Below are 23,765 nucleotides of genomic sequence, written 5' to 3' on the forward strand. Positions count from 1 at the left end.
GCTTTGTTTAAATTTAAGACTCGAGTTTCGGACTGTGCAACATCACTCTCAAACTTAATATGAATTTCTGTCATATTATGATCACTCTTCCCCAGAGGATCCTTTACTATAAGATTACTAATTAAACTTGTCTCATTACACAATACTAGATCGAAAATAGCCTGTTGTCTAGTTAGCTCCTTAACACATTGTTTGAGAAAACTGACTTTTTAATGTATTCCATGAACTCATCCTCTAATCTACTTTTGCCAATTTGGTTTGACCGGTCTATATGAAGCTTAATGTTCCCCGTGATTATTGTGTTACCCTGTTACATGCTCCTCTAATTTCCTGATTTATACTCTGTCCAACACTATGGTTAATTTTAAGAGGCCTATAAACTACTCTCACCTGTGTTTTCTGCCCTTTGTTACTTCGTAGTTCCACCCATACTGATTCTAGATCCTGATTTTCGGGGCTAAGATTCTTACTTCCTGCTGCCTTTATCTCATCCTTTATTATATTGCCGATATTTTCTAAAAGTCGAGTACCTTGGAATATTTAGTTCCCAACCTTGGTAACCCTACACCCAGGTTTCAGTAATGGCTACGAGATCAAACCCATTTAGTTCCATTTGTACCATTAATTCATCTATCTTGTTAAGCATGCTTGGTGCATTCACATATATTGGGCTGGATTTTCGGCTCCCTTGCGCCTGTGTTAGTGCCCCGGAGGGGCAGTAAAGGGTGTTTATAGGCATAACGGCAGTCGTCCAGCTTTTATCACCTGGTTGGCACATTTGGCGCAAAAACTTACCACCCCGCGCTCTAGTTTCACTGAGATCATGATTTCAATCGTTGTTTAATGCTCCGCTAGTGCTCCGGATGCAAAATTAGGCCCTAATGCCGCATTATACGCCCGCCCCAGGAAACGCCTAACAAAACACGCATTCCCAGGGTACAGCAGGCGGTATTGGCGGACCATTTAAATGGAGGGAGGAGGATCCTACATTGCAGGTCACATTGACTGCAACGGTTGCGCACAGCACGTTCCGTCACCCTCCTAATATGTCCTTACTATACAGTATAAATGCACATGAGGCCCATATTTGAGAGAAGGTCATTCTCCGACCAGTAATCTTTATTAGCCAGCCCTGAAGTGATGAAGGTGGGTGGAGCTTCCCCTTTTATACCTGAAAGTCCAGGTTAGGAGTGTCTCCCACAAGTTCACCACCTAGTGGTCAATGTTCTCACGGTATACAACTTAGGTCAGTTTATTAATGGGTTATAATGACAGTTAAATACATGACATCACCTTCCCCCCCCCAGTCTTATTGGGATCACAGGTTAAGTCTCTCTGGTGGTTTACGCTCCCTTGTAGAGCGCCTGAGTTGAGGCTCCGGTTGTTGGGCGCTGGCCTGAGTGTCTGCTGTTTGCGGTGCCTCAGGCCTGTCCGGACTGCCCACAGTGACTGGGCTCTCCTCCACTTGGTTCCGGTGTTCGGTCACCTGTGGAGGAGTGAACTCTACATTGTGTTATTCCTCTGCTTCTTCTATGGGATTGCTGAACCTCCTTTTTGTTTGATCCACACGCTTGCGGCAGATTTGTCCATTGGTAAGTTTAACAACCAGAATCCTATTCCCCTCTTTGGCAATCACAGTACCTGCGAGCCATTTAGGCCCTGCAGCGTAGTTGAGGACAAAGACAGGGTCATTGACATCAATACATCGCGCCCTCACATTCCCGTCATGGTAGTCACATTGTGACTGGCGTCTGCTCTCAACAATTTCTTTCATGGTGGATGTATAAGGGATAACCTGGTTTTGAGCGTCCTTTTCATTAGCAGCCCTGTGGGTGGGACCCCTGTGAGCGAGTGTCGGGATCTACTGGCCAACAGGAGGCGTGATAAGCGGCTTTGTAGGGAGCCCCCTTGGATTCTGAGCATCCCCTGTTTGATTATCTGCACTGCTCGTTCTGCCTGGCCGTTTGAGGCCGGCTTGAACGGTGCCGTTCTGACATGGTTGATATCATTTCCTGCCATGAAGTCCTGTAATTCAATGCTTGCAAAGCATAGGCCATTGTCGTTGACCAAGACGTCCGGTAGACCATGGGCGGTGAACATTGCCCGTAGGCTTTCTACCGTGGCAGAGGATGTGCTTGAATTGAGAATGTCACACTCGATCCATTTGGAGTAGGCGTCTACGACAACCAAAAACATTTTTCCCATGAAAGGACCTGCATAGTCCACATGGATGCATGACCATGGCTTGGCGGGCCAGGACCAGGGGCTAAGGGGGACTTCCTTGGGCGCATTGCCCTGCTGGGCACACGTGTTGCACCTGCGAACACAAAGTTCCAGGTCTGCATCTATCCCTGGCCACTAAACGTGTGACCTGGCAATTGCCTTCATCATGACAATGCCCAAATGCTCATTGTGGAGTTCTCTGATGAACATCTCTCTGCCCATCTGGGGCATGACTACTCGGTTTCCCCATAGTAGGCAATCGGCCTGAATCAAGAGTTCATCCTTGCGCCTGTGAAATGGTTTGAATTCCTCAGGGCATGCCCCATACGTAGCTGCCTAGTCCCCATTCAGGACACATTTCTTGACTAAAAACAGTAGCGGGTCTCTCTTTGTCCAGACTTTAATCTGACGTACTGTCACAGGTGAGCCTTCGCTTTCGAAAGCTTCAACAGCCATGACCATCTCAGCAGCATGCTCGGATGCTCCCTTGGTGGTGGCTAGTGGGAGCCTGCTGAGTGCATCGGTGCAGTTTTCAGTGCTCGGTCTGTGCCGAATTGTATGGTCATAGGCGGCTAACGTGAGTGCCCACCTCTATATGCGGGCCGATGCATTTGCATTCATGGCCTTGTTGTCGGCCAAAAGGGACGTTAGGGATTTGTGATCTGTCTCCAGCTCAAATTTCCTGCCAAACAGGTACTGGTGCATTTTTATTACAGCATCTACACATGTAAGCGCTTCCTTTTCTACCATCCCATAGCCCTGTTCTGCCTGGGACAGACTTCTGGAGGCATAAGCTACCGGCTGTAACTGACCCTTGGCATTAACATGCTGTAACACACACCTGACTGATGGTGGCCTTGTAATCACCACATATCCTGACCGACCCATCCGCCTTGAGCACCGGTACAATCGGGCTGGCCCAGACTCTGAATTCTATTGGCGAGATGATGCCTTCCCTCAGCAGGCGGTCCAATTCGCCTTCTATCTTTTCCCGCATCATGTACGGCACCGTTCTGGCCTTGTGGTGTACTGGCCTGGCGTCCGGGTTTATGTGAATCACTATCTTGGCCCCCATGAAAGTGCCAATGCCGGGTTGAAATAGTGAGTCAAATTTGTCCAGGACCTGTGAGCATGATATTCACTCCACAGAAGAAATTGCATTGACATCGCCCCATTTCCAGTTCATGACAGCCAGCCAACTCCTCCCCAGCAGTGCAGGACCATCTCCCGGGACAATCCAGAGTGGCAACCTGTTCTCTGAATCTTTGTGGGTCACGACTACCGTGGCGCTGCCTAGCACCGGAATGATCTCATTTGTATATGTCCGTAGCTGTGCGTCAATTGGCAATAATTTTGGCCTTCTGGCTTTGGACGCCCACAACTTGTCGAACTGTTTGATACTCATCAGGGTCTGGCTGGCCCCTGTGTCTTGCTCCATTGATACTGGGATGCCATTGAGGAGCACTTTCATCATTATCGGTGGCGTCCTGGTGTATGAACTGTATATGTGCTCCACATGAACTCGCTGAACTCCAGCTTCCCGTGATTTCCCCCAGTGTCCATTTGACCTCGTAGGACATACATCTTCTTGTCCTCCTCGTACATCAACCTGGCTGCAGGCTTCCTGCACATACGCGCCAAGTGACCATTGACATTGCAGTTTCTGCAGGTATATTGCTGATACCTGCAGGCTCTGGCAGTGTGTTTGCCTCCACACCTCCAACATGAGCCGTTGTTGGAAACAAAAGGTCCATTACCAGTCGATCGTCTCTGACTGTCTCTGTAACTGTCCTTAAGCGTACCATTGACAGGTGTTGATGGCCCCATTACTGGTCGCATTGTCCCGTGCGACGGCATGAATTGCCGTTCAGCTAGCCATTGTCCCTGTTGAATTCCCCCTTTGGGTTCGACTACATGCTCGGGCATGTTCGATTGCCCCTGTCTGCCTGGAGAACTGTGTGCCGTGTTAACAATGTTGACTCCCTGTCCATTTGCTGCATTTAAACCAAGATTTTTGTCAAATATCATTCTGGTCTCTTCCTCCCCTGAGATAAATGTCTGGGCCATCAAAGCCACCGTTTCCAGGGTCAAGTCTTTGGTCTCAATCAGTTTCCTGAAAACCCCAGCGTACCCGATGCCCTCAATAAAAAAGTCTCGCAGCATCTCTGCTCTACATGCATCTGGGAACTTACATAGGCTCACCAGTCGCTGGAGGTCTGCCACGAAGTCTGGAATGCTTTGCCCTTCTCGCCGCCGGTGTCTTTCCATGTGCATGCTGCTCGCCGGTTTACATTGTTCCCCGATCAACTTACTGAACTCTTCAAAAGTCTTATCCGCTGGCTTCTCTGGTGCTAGAAGGCCTTTCATCAGGGAATAGGTCCTGGATCCACAAACCATCAGGAAATGAGCCCTGCATTTGTCGCCCGAATCCTGTCCCAGCCATTCCTTAGTGACGAAACTTTGCTGTAGTCTCTCAATAAAATCGTCCCAATCATCACCAACACAGTACCTCTCGTCTGTGCTGCTAGTGGCCATGCTCGCTTGGTTTAAATCCCAGTTTCTCGTCGCCAATAATATGTCCTTACTATACAGTATAAATGGACACGAGGCCCATACTTGAGAGAAAGTCACTCTGTGATCAGTAACCTTTATTAGCCAGCACTGAAGTGATGAAGGTGGGTGGAGCTTCCCCTTTTATACCTGAAAGTCCAGGTTAGGAGTGTCTCCCACAAGTCCACCACCTATTGGTTAATGTTCTCACAGTGTACAACTTAGGTCAGTTTATACATGGGTTACAATGACAGTTGAATACATGACACCTCCGACTTGAAAGCGGCACTTTTATCTGCCATTGCAGTCTCCTTATAACTTCTGGGGAGGAGGCTTAGCCTGTTGCCTAGTTAGCTCCTTAACATATTGTTCTAGAAAAATGTCTTTAATGTATTCCATGAACTCATCCTCTAATCTACTTTTGCCAATTTGGTTTGACCGGTTTATATAAAGATTAATGTCCCCCACGATTATTGCATTACTCTTGTTACATGCTCCTCTAATTTCCTGATTTATACTCTGTCTAACACTATGGGGCCAAAATTCATCAGCCTGCCGCCCACTCCCGCCGACATTGCTCCCGAAGATCCGTCCGGTGCCACTTTGGAGGTGGCCTGGAGCGGGCTGGAGCGGGCGGGAGGAGAGAGCCGCCGGGAACCCCCAGCTGACGTCAGCAGATGGCCGAGTGGCACAACTGACCTCCCGCCCACCGAGCTCCCTGCGGGCGGGACTCAGCAGCAGAACCGGGGTGGACCACTGGCTGTAGGATGGCCTGTCCCCAACGGTAAGTCTGAAGAACCTGAAAGAAAGGTAAGTGAACATTTAAAAAAAAACATTTCAACAGCGAGTTACCTGCATGGGGTCCCCTGAAGGTCTTCGGATAGTTTTTGTATTTTTTATTAGTGATTTAAATTTTCAGATCTTCGACCCTCTGTGGGCCCGACTCCATCCTCGGCGGCAATTGTGCGGCAGGCGCCTCTGCCACTGAGAATGAGACCTCCCACCCGCTGCCGCCCAGATCAGCAGCGTACGTTGTCCATTTGCTGCCCGTCTACCTTCGAGGGACCTTGGCCATGAATATCCCGCTCAAAGTACCGTCCGGTGCCTTGGCGGCCATCGACGGCACTTTGGGTGGCACTTGGACAGGCGGAGACCTTGATGAAAATTGGCCCCTATGGTTACTGTTAAGAGGAGCAGTGTGTGAGAAGACTGCGCTTCAGAAAGGAGGTGCTGACAGAGATATGCCATCTCCTACAGGCAGACCTACAGCCTTCCAGTGCCAACAGGACTGCGCTGCCCATCACAGTGAAGGTGACTGTGGCGCTGGCCTTCTATGCCTCCGGCTCCTTCCAGGCAGCAGCAGGAGACATATGCAACATCTCTCAATATGCTACACATCGCTGTATTCGGCATATCGCAAAGGCTCTGTATTCCTGCAGAATGTATTTCATAAAGTTCTCAATGCGCAGCCACATCCAGAATGAGCAGGCATTAGGGTTTGGCAGAATTGCGGGCTTCCCGAGGGTTCAAGGAACCATTGACTGCACACACGTGGCCTTGCGAGTACCATTCCACAATGCAGAGGTCTTCAGAAACTGAAAGGGATACATCTCCCTAAACGGCCACACTCAGCGCATCCTGGCAGTGAATGCTTGCTGTCCAGGGAGTGCACATAATGCTTTCATCTTGTGTGAAAGCAGAGTCTCATGAATGTTTCAGTGACAAAGGGAAGGGCGTGGGGACAAAATATATGGCCTAGCCACCTGGCTCATGACCCCCCTCCACAACCCCACCACAGAAGTCAAGGAGCGCTACAATGAGAGTCATGCAGCCACCTGCAACATCATCGAAGAGACAAATAGGGTCCTCAATAGCGCTTCTGATATCTGGACTGCTCTGGATGTAGCCTTCAATACTCCTCTCAACAGGTCTCCGAATTCATTGTTGTGTGCTGCATGCTGCACAACTTGGTCATCATGAGGGGCCAGGCGCTGCTAGTTGGGATTGCAGGCCGACCTCGGGAGGAGGACCACAAAGAGGAGCTTGGCGAGACCCCGATTTCACAGCCAACCCATCCATGGGGGAGGCCGTGTCATGATGCTGCCAGACCAAGAGCCGCACGTCGCCAGCTCATAATGGACCGCTTTGCTTGAATGGTGGAAGCTGAGGGATGCAGCTAAAACTGGCAACGCTATGTGCAACCATGAAGGCACATCTCTGATGATCTTTACATTTGGTGTCATGTGTATCATTCCAAACGGTAAAAGTGAAAATTTACTCCCACAAAGTCTCAAACAGCCCCCCTGCAACAAAACAAAATAGTTCAATAAACAGTCTTCTGCAAGGCACTCAAGAACAATGCATTTGATTACTTCAACTGAACTATTTACAAGCATCGTCAGAATACATGAGGGCATCTACACAACATTCTCAGACCCCTTAAAAGTACTTGCCCTGAGCTTTCCCACCCTTTCCCTTTATCCCTCTCTCACGACTGCTGTTTCTCCTCAATGAGGCCTCAGTGCCTGCAGCAAGGCTGCTTGAGGGCTGCTGTGTTGGTGGGTCAGACAGTGCAGACGGCCTAGGACGACTCCCTGGACCAGCTCAGCATCAGCGGCAGCATTCTCTGATGGATCGGGAGTGGACCGCGTAAGGTGTATGGTGGGAGAGTCAGTGGTGGGAGCTGAAATGATATAATCTTGAGGAAGGACAGCACCTTCCATTTCCTGGGAACCAGTGACACACAGGGCTGTGCTTCAGCATCCGGAGCACGATGTGGCACCACACCTTGCTGGCCTGCTTCGCACTGTCACTTCCCCGTTAGACAGTGAGGAAGACAGAGAGGATGGCAGCAGTCAGCGACCGCAGGACATCACCAAGCTGGAGTGTAGCTTGTGCCTGTGATGTGATTGCTGTTGCAACCTCACCCATGGCATGCACCACACACTCTGGAATGCTGCTGGAGGCCACCTGCCTCTGTGAGTGGGCAAGAATGGGCTCGCTGGAGTCATCAGATACACAGACAATGCGTGAGGCGGCCTCCGCAACACTCACAGCAAGTTTGTCAATGCTCTGGAGGATCCTACCCAATGCAGCCATGAGGTCGCGATGCATCTCTGTGTTCCCCCTGGACATAGCCACCAAGTCTAGGTCCACGATTGCCTGTTCTTCAGCAGGACTACCCTCTGGGGAGCTGGCCTCCAAGCTTCTTCTCCCACTCGGCATATGCTGTAGGCCACTGGGGCCAGGAGCCTCAGAGTCCACAAATCCTGGAAGTCGCCTTTGTACCCCTATGTTCTGTCCCCAGACGGCACAACTGCTGTGCTCTGACACTCAGTCAGCAGACTTTCAGCCCCTCCCTCATCATCTCCCTCGTGGCCAGATGTAGATGGCTCACAGGAAGGCTGGCGCACTTCTGCCTCGTTATTTATAAGCAGCAAGCAACGGACGTGTGGTTCGCAGCAGGGGAGGGAGCAGGATGATAGGAGGATGGTGGCATTGGACATGTATATGTAAAGAGGCTAAGGCACTCATGTTAGGAGTCAAAGAAGTCACATCAGTTGCAAGTTCTATTCACATACCTTCACTACTCAAAGGGGGCTCAGCATTGCCCCTGGCCACTGTGCGAACTGAGGTACCCATGAGGGCCAACACTCACTGCTCCAATTCGAATAGCTCCAACAGCTCCAGATGTCCGCCTCTTGTTTGATGTTGCTCCCGTCTATTATGGAAGAGCTTGACCTGCAATACGAGCAAGAAGAAGGGTTCAGTAAGGGTCCACCTCCTCTTGTGCTATATATACTTTCCATTGTTCAATAGCTGCCACTGTGTGGATGTGCAAATGTCTCCAGTTCAATCTGTGTGGCTGTTGAGTGAGGTTTTTCAAAGAGTGGGAGGAGGTGAGAGGCAGGTAGCATAGCGGCTCAGGGTGATGTTTGGAAAACGCATATCAACAGTGTGAATGGAGTGAGAGGAGGGTTGACAATGATTAGGGGCCAAGAGGGTACGTGCATCCTAAATGCAGAGGGAATAGCTGGAGAAGTGTTCCTCCAGCTTTCTACTGTTTTCACCAACCCACACAATGGCCTGTAACACATTGAGAAGGGGCAGCTCCATTAAAGACTTAACATTGTGTGAGACAGTGATCTTGCAATCATGAGAGGCCTACATAAATGTGAAAGTTACTCATCCGGACGACTCTCGTGAGATCGTTGAACTTCTTGCGGCATTGTGTGCCAGTTCTGGCCACCATGTCTGCCGCTGAGACCTCATGTGCAATCTCCCTCCAGATTCTTCTAACTATGTTGGGCACTGGCCTCCTTTCCCCAATCAGATGGAGTGCAGGCCACCTCCTTTCAATGGCCTGCACTAAGGCCTCAGCAGCCACTGGAGAGAATCGCCTTGCATGTTGCCTGCCCACTTGCTGCGCCATCTCTCCCGCTGTCTCTGAAGTGGGCCGGGTAATTTGCACATGCGCGAAAGAAGCCAGCGCGCTTTAAAGTACCACCTACGCCCAGGAAAATTGAATGGCATCTGCGCATGCACGAAATTATGAACATTTTTAATGCCGTGATTTTCGGTTGGAGCGCAAAAACTTCCTTGCGCAACGTCTGATTTTGCTCCGCCTATCATAGAACCTCATTTTTGGCAAAATTTGCAGACGAGGGCACAAGTTTTTTCCAGGCAGTATCAGGACCACCCCACTGCCATTACCGCCCCGAAATCACATAAGCCAAAAATCCAACCCAATGCCTTTAATTTTAACTTTTTACTATTTTTCCCTGATGAGACCTTAGTCGCTAATTCTCTATTACCATTATTAAACTCTCTGTCCATTCCTGACACAATCTGCTTGATTTTACCCATATCACTACTCTGCCCTAGATCCTTGACATTTTTCTTCAGACTTATAAATTTACCCCTTATCTGAACCCGCCCATAGATTTATTGTGGCAACTAACAATTTAATTAGAATTACAGTAGCCCTACATTTTTCAAGTGATCTCAATATTGCATGTGTGTCTCTGGGTAAAACAATTTGAATGATTAAAAAAACAGTGCCTTTATTAGAAATAAAAGCACTTTAACTTTGTTACATTCAAAACAAATAATGAATTTATTTCCTTTAATTATTGTGAATGTTTCCAGATGTAGTTTATTCTGCTAGTTGCAGCTGTCTGTCCTCACTACATTTTCAAATGCCCAAATTCACAGAATGTTTTTTTCAATCATTATTTTTAGTCCAAATTCCTATTGCTGCAGAGCCCTGTGGAAAGTGAACCATAAGCTATTTTAAGTTTCTTTTTCTCAACTATAATTGTTGCGGTTGTGAAAATTACCAACTAAAATGGTAAGAAAACTAATAAAATTATTAAAGCTGTTTGAGTTGCCTGCTAGGAATTTTAGGTAAATGGACTCACTATTCTTGTGCAATGCCTGTGAAATTATTTAAATTTAAATTGAAAAACTAATGTCACAGCAGATGGACTTTATACAGGACCTCTGAATCAAAAATTGAATCATTTATCCAGTAGTGAAAACAGTTATCATGGCCCCTCAGGTCTGATGTAGAGACATAGAATACTCTGACCAGAGGAATAACAGAGAAACACCATCATCATAGGAGTCCCTCAGAATCGAGGAAGACTTGCTTCCACTCCTGAAGTGAGTTCTTTGGTGGCTGAACAGTCCAATACGAGAGCCACAGACTCTGTCACAGGTGGGACAGATAGTCATTGAGGGAAGGGGTGGGTGGGACTGGTTTGCCGCACGCTCTTTCCGCTGTCTGCGCTTGATTTCTGCATGCTCGCGTCGTTGAGACTCAGCGCCCTCTCGGATGCACTTCCTCCACTTAGGGCGATCTTGGGCCAAGGACTCCCAGGTGTCAGTGGGGATGTTGCACTTTATCAGGGAGGCTTTGAGGGTGTCCTTGTAGTGTTTCCACTGCCCACCTTTGGCTCGTTTGCCGTGAAGGAGCTCCGAGTAGACCACTTGCTTTGGGAGTCTCATGTCTGGCATACGGATTATGTGGCCTGCCCAGCGGAGCTGATCGAGTGTGGTCAGTGCTTCAATGCTGGGGATATTAGCCTGAATGAGGATGCTGATGTTGGTGCGCCTGTCCTCCCAGGGGATTTCTAGGATCTTGCAGAGACATCGTTGATGATATTTCTCCAGCATCTTGAGGTGTCTGCTGTACATGCTCCATGTCTATGAGCCATACATGAGGGCAGGTATTACAACAGTCCTGTAGACCATGAGCTTCGTGGCAGTTTTGTGGGCCTGGTCTTCAAACACTCTTTTCCTCAGGCTGCACTGGCACACTGGAGGCGGTGTTGGAACTCGTCGTCGATGTCTGCTCTTGTTGATAGAAGGCTCCCGAGATATGGGAAGTGGTCCACGGTGTCCAGGAATTAATTAGATAGCGAATTGAGTAAGTTGATGGAAAGAATAATTTGATTAGGAGTTTAGTTTTCACTTTAAAGATTTAAATGATGCATGTTTGAGTAGTTTGTAGCAATTTAAAGTGCACAGCCAATTATATAGCATGTATCTCCTTTTTGAATGAATGTTTTAGAATATATTTAAAATAGCATTTTTTGCTGTCCTGCTAAAAGTTAATCATCTGGACTCATTGCTACTAGACTCTCGCTAATGGGCTGGATTTTGCTTTGAAATAGCAGTGAGGCTAACAGCGCTCACCTTTTAAAGTGTAAATTGGACAGCAACTTCCAACAACTGCACGTTTGCAGTTAAATACAGAAATCAGCAAGTTGCTGTCCGAGTTGCCCTGCTCCTCCAAAAGCTTCGCTGCACTGGTATCTCACTGAGAGACTCGACATTGAAATATATGGAACAGTGTGAAGTGGCTATACCCACTATTTCTTAATTTTAAATTTGAATAAAATGGATCAATACAACAAAAACAGATTATTTGGTCATTATCACATTGTTGTTTGTGAGTGCTTGCTGTGTGCAAATTGGCTGCCGCGTTTTGCACATTATAACAGTGACTACACTTCAAAAAGTACTTCATTGGCTCTAAAGCGCTTTGAGTCGTCCGGTGGTCGTGAAGTGTGCTATATAAATGTCTTTCTTCTTTTCTTTTAACTTTTCCAAACTCCAATAAGCAATAGACTAATTAACAAAATTAATCATTTTCGTTAAAGGTTGAAGATGGGAGGCCAGTCGGGGGAGCATTGGAATAATTGAGTATGGAGGTAACAAAAGCATGGATGAGGTTTTCAGCAGTAAATAAGCTGACAGGAGCAAAGTCGGGAGATGTTATGGAGGTGGAAGTAGGCGGTCTTTGTGATAGAAAGGATATGAGGTCAGAAGCTCATCAAGGTTGCGAACAGTCTGGTTCAGAATGAGCCAGGGAGGGGGATGGAATTTTTGGCGAGAAAACTGAGTTTGTGGAGGGGGACCAAAGACAATGGACATTGGTCTTCCCAATGTTTAATTGGAGGAAATTGCAGCTCATCAGAACAAGCATTCTGACAACAGAGACAGTGAGGAGCTGAGAGAGGTGGCGGTGAGATAGAGTTGGGTGTCATCAGCATACATGTGGAACCTGACATCATATCTTTGGATGATGCCGCCGAGGGACAGGATATAGATGAGAAATGGGAGGGCCAAGGAGAAATCCTTGGGGGACTTCAGTGGTAATGGTGCAAAAGAAGCTTTTTCAGGAGATTCGCTGGCTATGACTGGATAGTTAAGAGTAGAATCAGGTGAGGGCTGTCCCATTGAGCTGGACAATAGATGAGGCATTGGAAGATAGATTTGAAAGGAAAGGAGACAAGACCTGAGGAGAGGGAACCATTTATAATATCAGCTAGCATGGGGGCCAGGAAGGGAGGTTGGGTGATGTGTAGTTTAGTTGAAAGAGGGTCAAAAGAGCAGGAGATGGGTCTCATGGATAAGATGAGCTTGGAGAGGGTACGAGGGGAGATAGGTGAGAAGCTGATGAAAGATGTAAGTTCAGGAGGGGGAAATGCTTGAAGGGCAAGGGGAAGGCAAGTATGTGGCAGAAATAGCTGAAGGGATGGTCTCAGTTTTAATGACAAAGAAATCCATGAGCTCCTTGCAATTGCTATTACAGGTGAGAGTGGACGGGGCAGGGAAGAAGGTTTAAAGAGATAGTTGGTAGTTAAAAAAAGCAGCTGGGAATTAAGTTTATTCCAGGATGATCTTGGAGTAGTGAGCAGCTTTGGTAAAGGAGAGCAGGGCCTGATGATTAGCTTTTATGCGGCATATATGTTCAAGTCTACACCCCTTGGACCAGGGTGGGAGAGAGTAAGAGCCTTGCTGTCAACAACAACATCATAGGCTGACCGGAGGGTGTGATTGAGCCGATCGATAGCTGCAGAAGAATCATGGTGAATGGAGAGCCAATGGCTAGACAGTTGGAGGTTTGAAAGTGCCTTGTAAGTGACATGGGGGAGTATTTTTTCTAGGGGTGGGGCGGGTGGAGGGGTGGATGCAGAAGGAAGTAGGGTTGAAAGGGGGATGTGAGCAGTGAGGTATACAAAGAAGAGATAGCCTTGTTTGTGATTGAGACTATGGGAATAGAGAGGACACTTGAGATGGCAAGGTCGAGGGGCTGGCCATCAATATGGGTAGGTGAATTTATATGGAAGGGCTAGGTGGAGGGAGAGGTTAAGGGAGAGCAATGAATAGAGAGGAACAAGGCAAGGTAAGTTGAGATGGAACCGAGATAATAAATTGTTTCATGCAGAGTGTAAATTTGGATCACAGGTCACACACAGATTGCCCAAAGGATCTTAGGAGTTGTAAGGTGTTTTATTAAAGAGCGGCAGTTATAAGCATAATCAGATACAACACGTGATTAAGATAGATATAGTAAACTTATAACTCGTGACAGATGAGAACGATCTACGGCCCCGGAACGGAGGGAAGTTGAGACAGAACGGTGGTCTCTGAACAGATCTCGAGCTGGTGGAGGTGTTGGGCTGAAGCCAGAATGGAGAGGTCCACCTCAGCGGTTTGAGCTTAACCAAGTTTTAGGCCGAAGGCCACATGATATCCACCTTGAGGAAACTCTCTCCTCAGTCTGCCTGTTTCTCTCTCTCGGTTGTCCATTTTTAAAACTTATTTTGGTGGGCTGGTGATACCTTGCATCAATCATTTTTTACTCATTCAATTGTCCAATCAGAGGGGAGAGGCTAGCTATAAGGTCATTATCTTCCTTATCTCTGCCTGAATGTCATGTTGCCCTTTCAAGAGACATCTTGTTTATCTTTAAGGCTCCCTTATCGCCATAGCCAGACCTTGAAGGCCTGTTTTTCTCTCTCTGACCTTGCAACTCTGTGCAATTCTTTTCCTGAAATGTAAGATCTCACTGTTCTGGTGTTTCAGTTCTGCCCTGTCTGGGGTATCCTCTGTTTCTTCTATCTTTCCTGATCTTACCCCGCCTGGGGGAGTTGTTTCTACATTGTTTCGGATCTTCTCGTTCGGTATGCTCAATTAATTATTTTTTGCTGCTGGTTAGTCATAAAAATGAGTACACAATTGACTTACGCATCAAAGTTTTACTACATGGGGTACATATATCAAATACACTATCATTACAAGTTGAAGAGCTCCCAAAGCGTGTGAAATAATATGAACCTAAGGATGTGCTGATCTATTAAGTCCAATATCTCACCAATGTGAGTTGTCCCCTACGCTGTCAATTTCAATATCTATTCTCGAGTTATCTTGCTCCAAAACAGATATGGTGTGAAGCAGAAACTGGGGCTATTAATGGAGCAGGTCTTGTTAGACCCGTAAAGCATGGTAGTTGCGGTAGTAGTGACAGAGGAGGCACCACTAAAACCACCTTATATTGGATTCATACTGGCTTTTCTCACCCTCTGTTACCTACAAAACACAATTATTACAGTCACAGTTAAATTCAATCTTACAATCATTTCAAGCGACACTACAGTTTAACATTTAATCAACAAGTCATGGACTTAAAAGATTCTTCAGATCTCACTTCTACTCATATCCATCTTGTGGATAATTCTTGCAAAATTTATTTCTCCCTAGCCTTCAATTGTTCCAATCCAAATTCCATGTAACTCTCCACTTCAACTTCAATTTCAATCCCTCTAACAGTGTGTTTAACTCTATCCTCATTGTTTCATTAATTAGATAGTTTCTCGATTGAGTATGTTTCAATGCTTTAAAAGTTGTCTCATTCTCCTGAGCCACATTAACTATTTCATGTCTTGCTGTTGTCAAATAACTGAGCATGTCTGAGACCCATTCTTCAGTGCAAATTCACCATGCATTCTCGGGCTTTCAGGTTACCTTATCAAAATATTGTAATCGTCTGGAGATCTTTGCTCAGCTCCCACTGCATGGTCCCGATGTCTTGGAAAGTGGCTAGGCTATCAATGCAGTTTTCTTAAAAGGTGCATAGGCAAGGACACAAATGTCTCCAAGAGAAAGCTATCAATTTACTTTCCATAACTAAACTTTCTTGACTTTCACTAGAAAGCTAGGAAAATTCAATTTGGTAATATAATTTTCCTGTTTCTATCTGCATTGTAATTGGGGCATCCCATTAATTACCATTCTATTTCATCCATGAGCCCTGGAGGAACTTTACTGTCCAATACAATATTTAAGATAGAAAACATAGATCAAACATTCCCACTTGGACAAGCTATGTCTGCCGATATCTGCAGATAACTTCTTAAGTTCTTAAAACTGCTGGATCTCTTGCTTCACCATCATTATTAACTTTAAATAAAACATTCTCATCAGGGAAGACAGCATTTTTAGATTATAAAAACCCAGTAAATTACATCATATGTATCTTTGTTCTTCAGTTGCCTTTTCAAATGACAAAAAGTACTGCATATAACTGGAGAAAAATTAGTTTTCACAATTAAACAAATCAAATCAAACTGCTTTGGAAATTGCTATAGCAACCATGACTCCAAGGTTAAACTTAGATTGAAACTTAATCTCTTGTTAAACAAACTTTTTTTGTTTTTCTCAGTTTTTCTGGCAGCTTAACTTCAATATTTTCACACATTCTTAAAACTTTCAATGCAAAGACAAGATTACAAAGGGTTAAATGGCTTTTAGCTCTGTGCACAGTGAAGTGGGTGGAGTCTAAAACAAACATAACATACACTTTTTTTAAAGACAGACTTTCAGACAAAAGGAATACTGTAACTTTTTAAACATTCACACATGCTTTGTAAAAAGGCATTACCATTCACACTGAAAACAAAAAACACTGTAGAACATCAGAAGAGAGACATGAACTTCCCTCTTCTCCTTTATTCCATCATAACAATGAGTTGTAAGGCATTTTATTAAAGAGCAGCAGTTATAATTACAATCCTTTGCAATACGCGATTAAGATAGATATAGTGGACATACAACCCATGACAGATGAGAACGATTTACGGTCCCGGAATGGAATGGATGAATGTTGAGGCAAAACAGTGGTCTCTGAACAGATCCCAAGCTGGTTCAGATGTTAGGCCGAAGCCAACATAGTGAGTCCACCTCAGAGGTTTGAGCTTGACCAAGGTGTTGGGCCGAAACCCACATGATAGCCACCTTGAGGAAACTCTCCTCGGTCTGCCTGTTTCTCTTGGTTGCCCATTTTTATACCTTATTTCGGTGAGCCAGTGGATACCTTGCATCAATCATTTTTTACCCATTCAATTGTCCAATCACGAGGGGAGGGTACCTATGAGGTCGTTTTCTTCCCTATCTCTGTCTGAATGTCTTGTTGTTCTTTCAAGAGACAGCTTGTTCATCTTTAAGGCTCCTTACTAAATCCCTTATCGCCATAGCTGGACCTTGAAGGCCTGTTTTTCTTTCTCTGACCTCACAACCCAGCTCTCTGTACAACTCTTTTCCTGACATGACTTGAATCCTTCTATGCCCTCAAATTAAACAAACTGCTGAGCTAGGGAACCCATAACAGACTTATTTCTTGAACTCCACGATTTCTTACAAGAGGCCGAAGATGGAAAGGAGTAAAAGGATATCGAGATGAAAAACTAGGGATGGGGCGTCTGTAGGCAGAAACGGACGAGGATTTTAAAGGAGGAGTGAGATGGGTGGAACAAGGTAAGGTGCTTGAAGGAAGGTAAGGTGCCAGAGGAATAGGGAGATAACCCAAGGTGAGATTTGGTGATAAGGGCCACACCAGTTTGGGCAGAGCAGACGGTGGAAGGTATACCGTGATGGGGAGGCTTCAGTAAGGGAGAAGGATCACCCGTGAGCCAAATTTCCGTCAAGATCATGCTGTCAATGCAACCATCCACAATAAGGTAATTAATGGCAAGGACGTTCTGGAGGGAGATGCGGGAACAGGTGGTAATTGTTAATCCGCAGACAGGAACTGATTTTTGACTGTGTGGTGAGTGATTTCATTGGTGCTCATAACAGGGGTAGAGCCAATAGATTGTTGGCTATATACCATTTTAATTATATTACGGAAGTTCTTCATGTCCTTCTGGTCAGCGTAGAACTGCAGTTCAACTATTTTAGTTTAGAACTGCAGTTCATCTGCCTTTATGCTCCTCCAGATGTCATACATTAGTTCGGTGTGGACGTGTTTACTAATGTTATCATAAGCTTGTTTCCTTTTGGTTGATGATGTGTCCTTTAGCTGTGATGAGTGCAGGTGGTGTTTCTCATCATGTAGCCTTTTTATATCATAATTTTCATCAAACTAGTCCTGGTAATTACAGCAGTTGGGCCCAAGGCTTCCATAACTGCATTGTGGGCTGCATTTCTAAAGCAGTTCCAGTCAGCTTCAGTGTCATGCGAAGCAGTATTTACAGTAATCAAATGTTTTTGAATAGCTGTGCAGATTTTTTGTCTTGAGCAAACAGATTTGAGTTTGCTAACATTAACTTATTGGATGATTTTTTTTGCCCTCCGAGGAGGTTTAATGTAAATATTGAGTTTTGAGTGAATGAGGCTGTGGTCTGTCCAACATTCAGCACCTCTCATTGTCTTGAGGATCTTGACATTGTTGATGACCTTTTTTCTGATTTAGAGATAATCAATCAAATGTGTGTGTGGACTGAGGGTACATCCAAGATGTCTTGATCTTGTTTGACAACCTGAAGATGGTGTTGGTGATAAGGCTGCATTCAGCACATTGCCTTCAGAGTAGAAGGTTGTTGCTGTTGTAATTTCCAATGTCATGTTTGCCAACGATACCCACCAGGTTTGATGGTCTGACCCGACATGAGCGTTGAAGTTGTCCAGAGTGATAAGTTTGTCATTGAGTAGATTGGGCCTATACTCTCTGGAGTTTAGAAGAATAAAAAGTGATCTCATTGAAAGGTATAAGATTTTGATGGGGATTGACAGGATAGATGCTGAGAAATTGTTTCCCCTGGCTAAAACTAGGGGGCATAGTCTCAGGATAAGGGGTGGCCTTTTAAGACTGAGATGAGGAATTATTCACTCAGAGGGTTGTGAATCTTTGGAATTCTCTACCCCAAAGGGCTATGGATGCTGAATCCTTGAGTACATTCAATGCTGAGAGATAGATTTTTGGCTTCTAGGGGAATCAAGGGATATGGGGATTGGGTGGGAAAGTGGAGTTGAGGTCGAAGATTAGCCATGATATTGAATGCTGGAGCAGGCTCGAGGGGCCGTATGGTCTACTCCTGCTCCTAATTCTTATATTCTTATGTACTTATGTCATTCTTGGGCAATCCGAGAGATAGCGTGATAAAGATCTTCATAGAACTTGATTTTGATCTCATCTGGGTTTGTCATGGTTGGTGTATACGCACTGATGATGGTGGTATAATATTTCTCAGCAAGTGGCAATCTTAGTGTCATCAGGTGGCCATCGATACCTTTGAGAAAGTTCTCAATTTTGTCTGTGCTACTGGACTTGATAGAAAAGCCAACACAGGCCTCACGTTGTTCCTCTTTGGGCCGGCCACTCCAGAAGAGGGTAAAGCCAGCACCAGTTTGCCAACGAGTTTTGCCTACTGCTGCAATGACTATTTTATATCTGTTCTGTTTTATGGCAATCAGTGCAGTCTGCATTCAGGTTTAAGAGTGGATTCACTATCCATTAGCGCTTGAAAATTTCAGACAGCAATGCTGAGAGGGAGATTTGGCTCTTGATTTTGGATGTTTAAGGCCACAAAAATAGATAGACCACCAGCTGCAACGTGCTGACCAGGGAACGGAGAAGTGGGCAATTTTAGGACACTTTTTCTAGTCCCTTTCCCATGCCATGGAGGTGAGCAGTGTGATCCTAAAGGGGGTTGCTCAGTCATCCAGGGGGATGCCGAACTCCACTGATGTTTCATTCAGTGAGGAACCACCTTACGTCCTGCATTGCCTGTGTGCAGATGTGCAACTATAGCTGCTGGTGTAACCTCACCAGCTGCTTTACTGCTTGCCCATCACTACAGGGTTTGTGGATGAAGATATGGAAGATAATGATGAAAATAAAATAGATACAAGATACATGGCACTTGTGTGTAAGGTAGATTTAAGTGAGGGAAATGTTGGCAGATTTTGCCTCAATATCTCTGCCTCCCACATCTGAATCCAGTTGCAAGATGCAGTTGAGATGTCTAGAGATGGGGAGGGCTGTAGTTGATGGCTTGCAGTATCTGATGCACTATACCAAAGACCTGCGCTTTCCACACAGCCTTGCTATCATGCGTTTTAGCTAGAGAAGTTAACATATCTGCTCAGTCCACCTACTTCGCCGCAGCATTCCTCGTGCACTGAGGAGAGGGATGTCTCTGTAACACTTGGGATACAAATCTGTGGGCTAACTTCACCTAGTTTCCCTAATTTGACTGCCGTCATGCACAAAGTGACTACCTGGAGTCATAGGTGAGAGTTGTGTAAGCAGAGACAACCAAAGATTGGGGACCATCCATCCAAGGGATGCAGTATGCCTCTGGCCAGGTGTACTGCCCTTTCTGATTAATGCTTCAGCTTTTAAAGTGCATTAAAGTAGTCAGAAGCTCAGCAGGTAAAAGCAGCAGGTGGAGGATGGGTTGTCGGCTAGAAAAAGGTATCTTAAAACTTGAAGTGACTGAGTAGCAGAGCAGAGTCATAGCAGCTGAGTCAAACAGTGTAGTCCAGTAGAGCAGCATATTCCTGATGACAGGAATCCAGGATGTCAAATTTCAACAGAGTTCCAGCAGTTGAAAAGAACTCAGTGTAAACAAAGAATAAGCAGGGTCAAGGGATGGACGGTGAACTCTGCATGGGTAGCTTTAAACTTATAGTTTGGGCTAAAAGCCATCCACTATTAGAGCCAGGGTATACTTGCTTTGGATGCAGTTCAGAGGAGGTTCACTAGGTTGATTCCAGGGATGAGGGGGTTGACTTATGAGGAAAGGTTGAATAGGTTGGGCCTCGACTCATTGGAATTCAGAAGAATGAGAGGTGATCTTATCGAAACGTATAAGATTATGAGGGGGCTTGACAAGGTGGATGCAGAGAGGATGTTTCCACTGATGGGGGAGACTAGAACTAGAGGTCACGATCTTAGAATAAGGGGCTGGACCATTTAAAACAGAGATGAGGAGAAAATTCTTCTCTCAGAGGGTTGTAAATCTGTGGAATTCGCTGCCTCAGAGAGCTGTGGAAGCTGGGACATTGAATACATTTAAGACAGCAATAGACAGTTTCTTAAACGATAAGGTGATAAGGGGTTATGGGGAGTGGGCGGGGAAGTGGAGCTAAGTCCATGATCAGATCAGCCATGATCTTATTGAATAGCAGAGCAGGTTCAAGGGGCCGTATGGCCTACTCCTGATCCTATTTCTTATGTTCTTATAGTCTTATGTTCTTAAGCAATGGAAGAAATGAGATGGGGAAGGGCAAAGGATGGCAATGGATACAGAGGAGAAGAACTCATTAAGGAGTTGCCAACCCAGGAGCCATCTTGTGTATTACTTTACAAAATAATGCAGAAGCTTTGAAGCAGGGAAAGAAATGTATGCACTTCAAGATATTAAAATAGCACCAATACATTTTGCAATTGGAAGAATGCTTAAACATGTTTGCATTAATACTAAAAAATGAGTTCCATTTGTTTGATAAGTGTATTAAAAAATGCATAGGCATTTGTTTTGTCCAAAATGTTCTCTCATTCTCTATCTTGCATGGTGTAAAATAATTACATTTCTCACATTTTTCAGTTTGAATTTCTTGAGTACACAACTTGCAACTAAACAGGAAGAATTGGAGAACACGTTTCTGAAAATGGACAGCATTTGGGGTCAGCTATTAGTAGCTCAGAGCCAATCAAAACTTTTCAGGTAAGGAAATCAGTAAAATCATACACAAACACTACTGAAAAATTGAGAAGGAAAAATCACTGAAATGCATGCTGTCATTATGTTGCTTGGAGAATGCATGGCATGTGAAATTTTAAGGTTTTGTTTTTAATAAGGAATCAGGATAGCATGACAGGAAAAAGGCAGCAGATGTTTAACAACTGTTTGGAACCTTTCAAACGATTCTTGTGTCCCAGCAGGCTTGCAGATTCTTTTGATTTTCAGCGGATAAAAGGGATCAAACAAAGCAGGTGACACGTTGCATGCTTCTAACATCAGTACCAATAATTAAAGACAGCAGTTTCCCTAACCAAGTTATAGTAATCGTCTATGTTTATGGGTGCAGTTGGTCTTTTGTTACAACATTTCTATTTTGTACACTCAGATTTAGGTTTCCTTGAGGTGAGAGTGTTAAATTCCTTCAGACTGACTGTAGGACTGCATTGAGATTACATAATTGGGACTCAATTAGCACCACATTAAAATCTGGCTGAAGTAAATTAACAGAAGGGATTATATCTTTGAACTGAATCAATATCATATTTCACAGGGAACGAACAAAGCAGCAAGAAAACATCGTGGAGCAGGCAGCCGCTTTCCTTCAGGGAATAAGGAGTGAACTGGCAGTGCTTAGGGAAGATGTGAGGAGCAATTTGATGATATGGGGCCCTTTCAGCAAAACATTGACACATTGCATGGAGGTCACCACCAGTGCTGTACAGATGGGTGAGTGTAATCCTGTTACTGGTGCTGAAACATAAAAATGGCTCATGGCTTGCAGCTAAATACCAATAAATGATGGGGTTTTATACACACTGGAGTAGAAATTCGGTCGCTTAGCGCCCGTGGAAAGGATCGGAATAGGGGCGCTAAAGGGGTCGGAGCCGCAAGCGCCGGCATTCACGCTGCTCGACACATTCAGCGTGCCGGTGCCGGTTGTGCAGACCAGTACCTCCCAGGAGAGTCGAATCAGTGTGCAACGTTTTGCAATTAGGTTGTAGCGGCACCCGTATCACCCCATGGTGACAGCACCTGTGAAATCTGGTGTGCAGAGCTGTCCTGGGGTGCTACGGGAAGGAATGATTGGAAAAGGTAAATTAATTTAATATTTGACTGATTTACTTTTGCAATTCACCTGTATTTGGGGGCGTAATTTATCGGGAATGTTTTTTGTGCTTTTAGTCCCAATTTTTTTTCCAGGGAGGCCTCTCTTAGGGCGCTATGAGGCCAGCTCTTTAGCTCGGGATTTTCGGTTGCTCACCCGGCCGAGTGCCCTAAGAGATGTGAAACGCCTCCCTTAGTGCTCCATTCCACGCTCAAGGTGCAGCAACCAAATCCTTTGGCTGCCGTCGCAAACCATTTTCCGGCACAAAATTTACCGCCCCATCACCATTCGCGCCCCAAGTAGCCTCCAACCAAATTTCCAGCCTCTTGTATATCATTAGCCTAATTAGATTTGCAAAGTTTTGACGCAAACTGGTCATTTTACATCTCAAAATGCACCCTTACAATTCCTTATGCATATAGAAGAGTTAGTTACTTTTCTCCATCCAGAAAATGTGATTGTGTTTAATTATTAAAGTTGCAGATGTACCTAATACAGTATAGGATGACAACCTTAGAATGAATTTAAGCTGACGTTTGCATTTGCTTTAGCAAAATTAATATCTAAGTCCATTCAGAGTGAAATCACTGTTTTTAGGAACATTTTCTTTTCTCATTCACTGTAAATTGACTTTTATTCCATTGATATTTTGCTTTTAAATTGGAATTGGTTATACATTGAGAATTTTAAGATACTGCACACCATGAGGGTAAATTAATGTCCCTGCCCCAATGTTCGCATCTAAAAACAGGGCAATGGTGGGACTAAAATCATGAGCAGAAATGAAGTGCCGACTTGCCGCTTGTTGTCCGCCCATTTAAATTTTCAGATTGGACCTCAATCATGGCGACCAGAGCTCCAGTGGGAAACCAACAGGAGCCTCATTAATAAATGCAAATCACATCAGAAAACATGGTTATAATCCCAATTTCACTTTAATTTTTATCCACATTGCTACTGGAGGTTCTTGCTCTTGCCCAATTCAAGTGGGTGGTAGAAGTTATGGGTCCAAGTTTCCGCCCTCTGTAAAAACGACGCACCTCCATAAGATGCGCCGACTTTCTAGAATAAAAAGGGCGCCAAAAACTTACCTTGTGATTCTCCGGTCTCCTCAGGACGTCTTCGTGCTCGGCATGGCGCAGAACAAGGGGTCGGGGGCGGAGCCAGGTCCAGGCGCTGAAAACAGTGCCGGGACCTCTGCACATGCGCGGGAAGATCGGGAACTTGGGCCTCCCTCCCACCCGTTCAGCTCCCCTCCTCCCTCCCACCCTGCTCCCTCCACGTCATCGGCTGGGACCGCCCGCCCGAAATCTCGCTGGGGTTGGGCCCCGCCCGAAGTGTCAGCGGCGGCGGCCTGGCACTTTCAGCCTCTCCCCCTCCCTCCCTCCCGTTCAGCCTTCCCCCCCACTCCACGTTGGCGGCAGGGCCCGCCCGCCCGGCATCTCACTGGGAGCGGGCCACACCCGAAGAGTCGGCGGTGGCACAGCTTCTTCTTCGTCATCGTCATCGTCGGCGGGCCCATTCAGCCACCCCCCTCCCTCCCACCCTCCCGTTCATCAACCCCCCTC

At 45.7% G+C, this 23,765-nt stretch overlaps 1 protein-coding gene across 10 annotated transcripts in view; it reads left to right on the top strand.

Annotated features, from left to right (window-relative positions):
• lekr1 (Leucine-, glutamate- and lysine-rich protein 1) overlaps nt 1–23,765 on the top strand; it is a 424,197-nt gene that overhangs the window by 177,652 nt on the left and 222,780 nt on the right. For all 10 annotated transcript variants that reach the window (XM_070883546.1, XM_070883550.1, XM_070883544.1 and 7 more), the window contains 2 exons: nt 20,955–21,074; nt 21,643–21,818. In XM_070883546.1, coding sequence (XP_070739647.1) covers nt 20,955–21,074; nt 21,643–21,818 — 296 coding nt within the window. The remainder of the gene's footprint in view (nt 1–20,954; nt 21,075–21,642; nt 21,819–23,765) is intronic.

The sequence above is a fragment of the Pristiophorus japonicus genome, chromosome 6, assembly GCF_044704955.1.
Source record: "Pristiophorus japonicus isolate sPriJap1 chromosome 6, sPriJap1.hap1, whole genome shotgun sequence".
Lineage (NCBI taxonomy): Eukaryota > Metazoa > Chordata > Chondrichthyes > Pristiophoridae > Pristiophorus > Pristiophorus japonicus.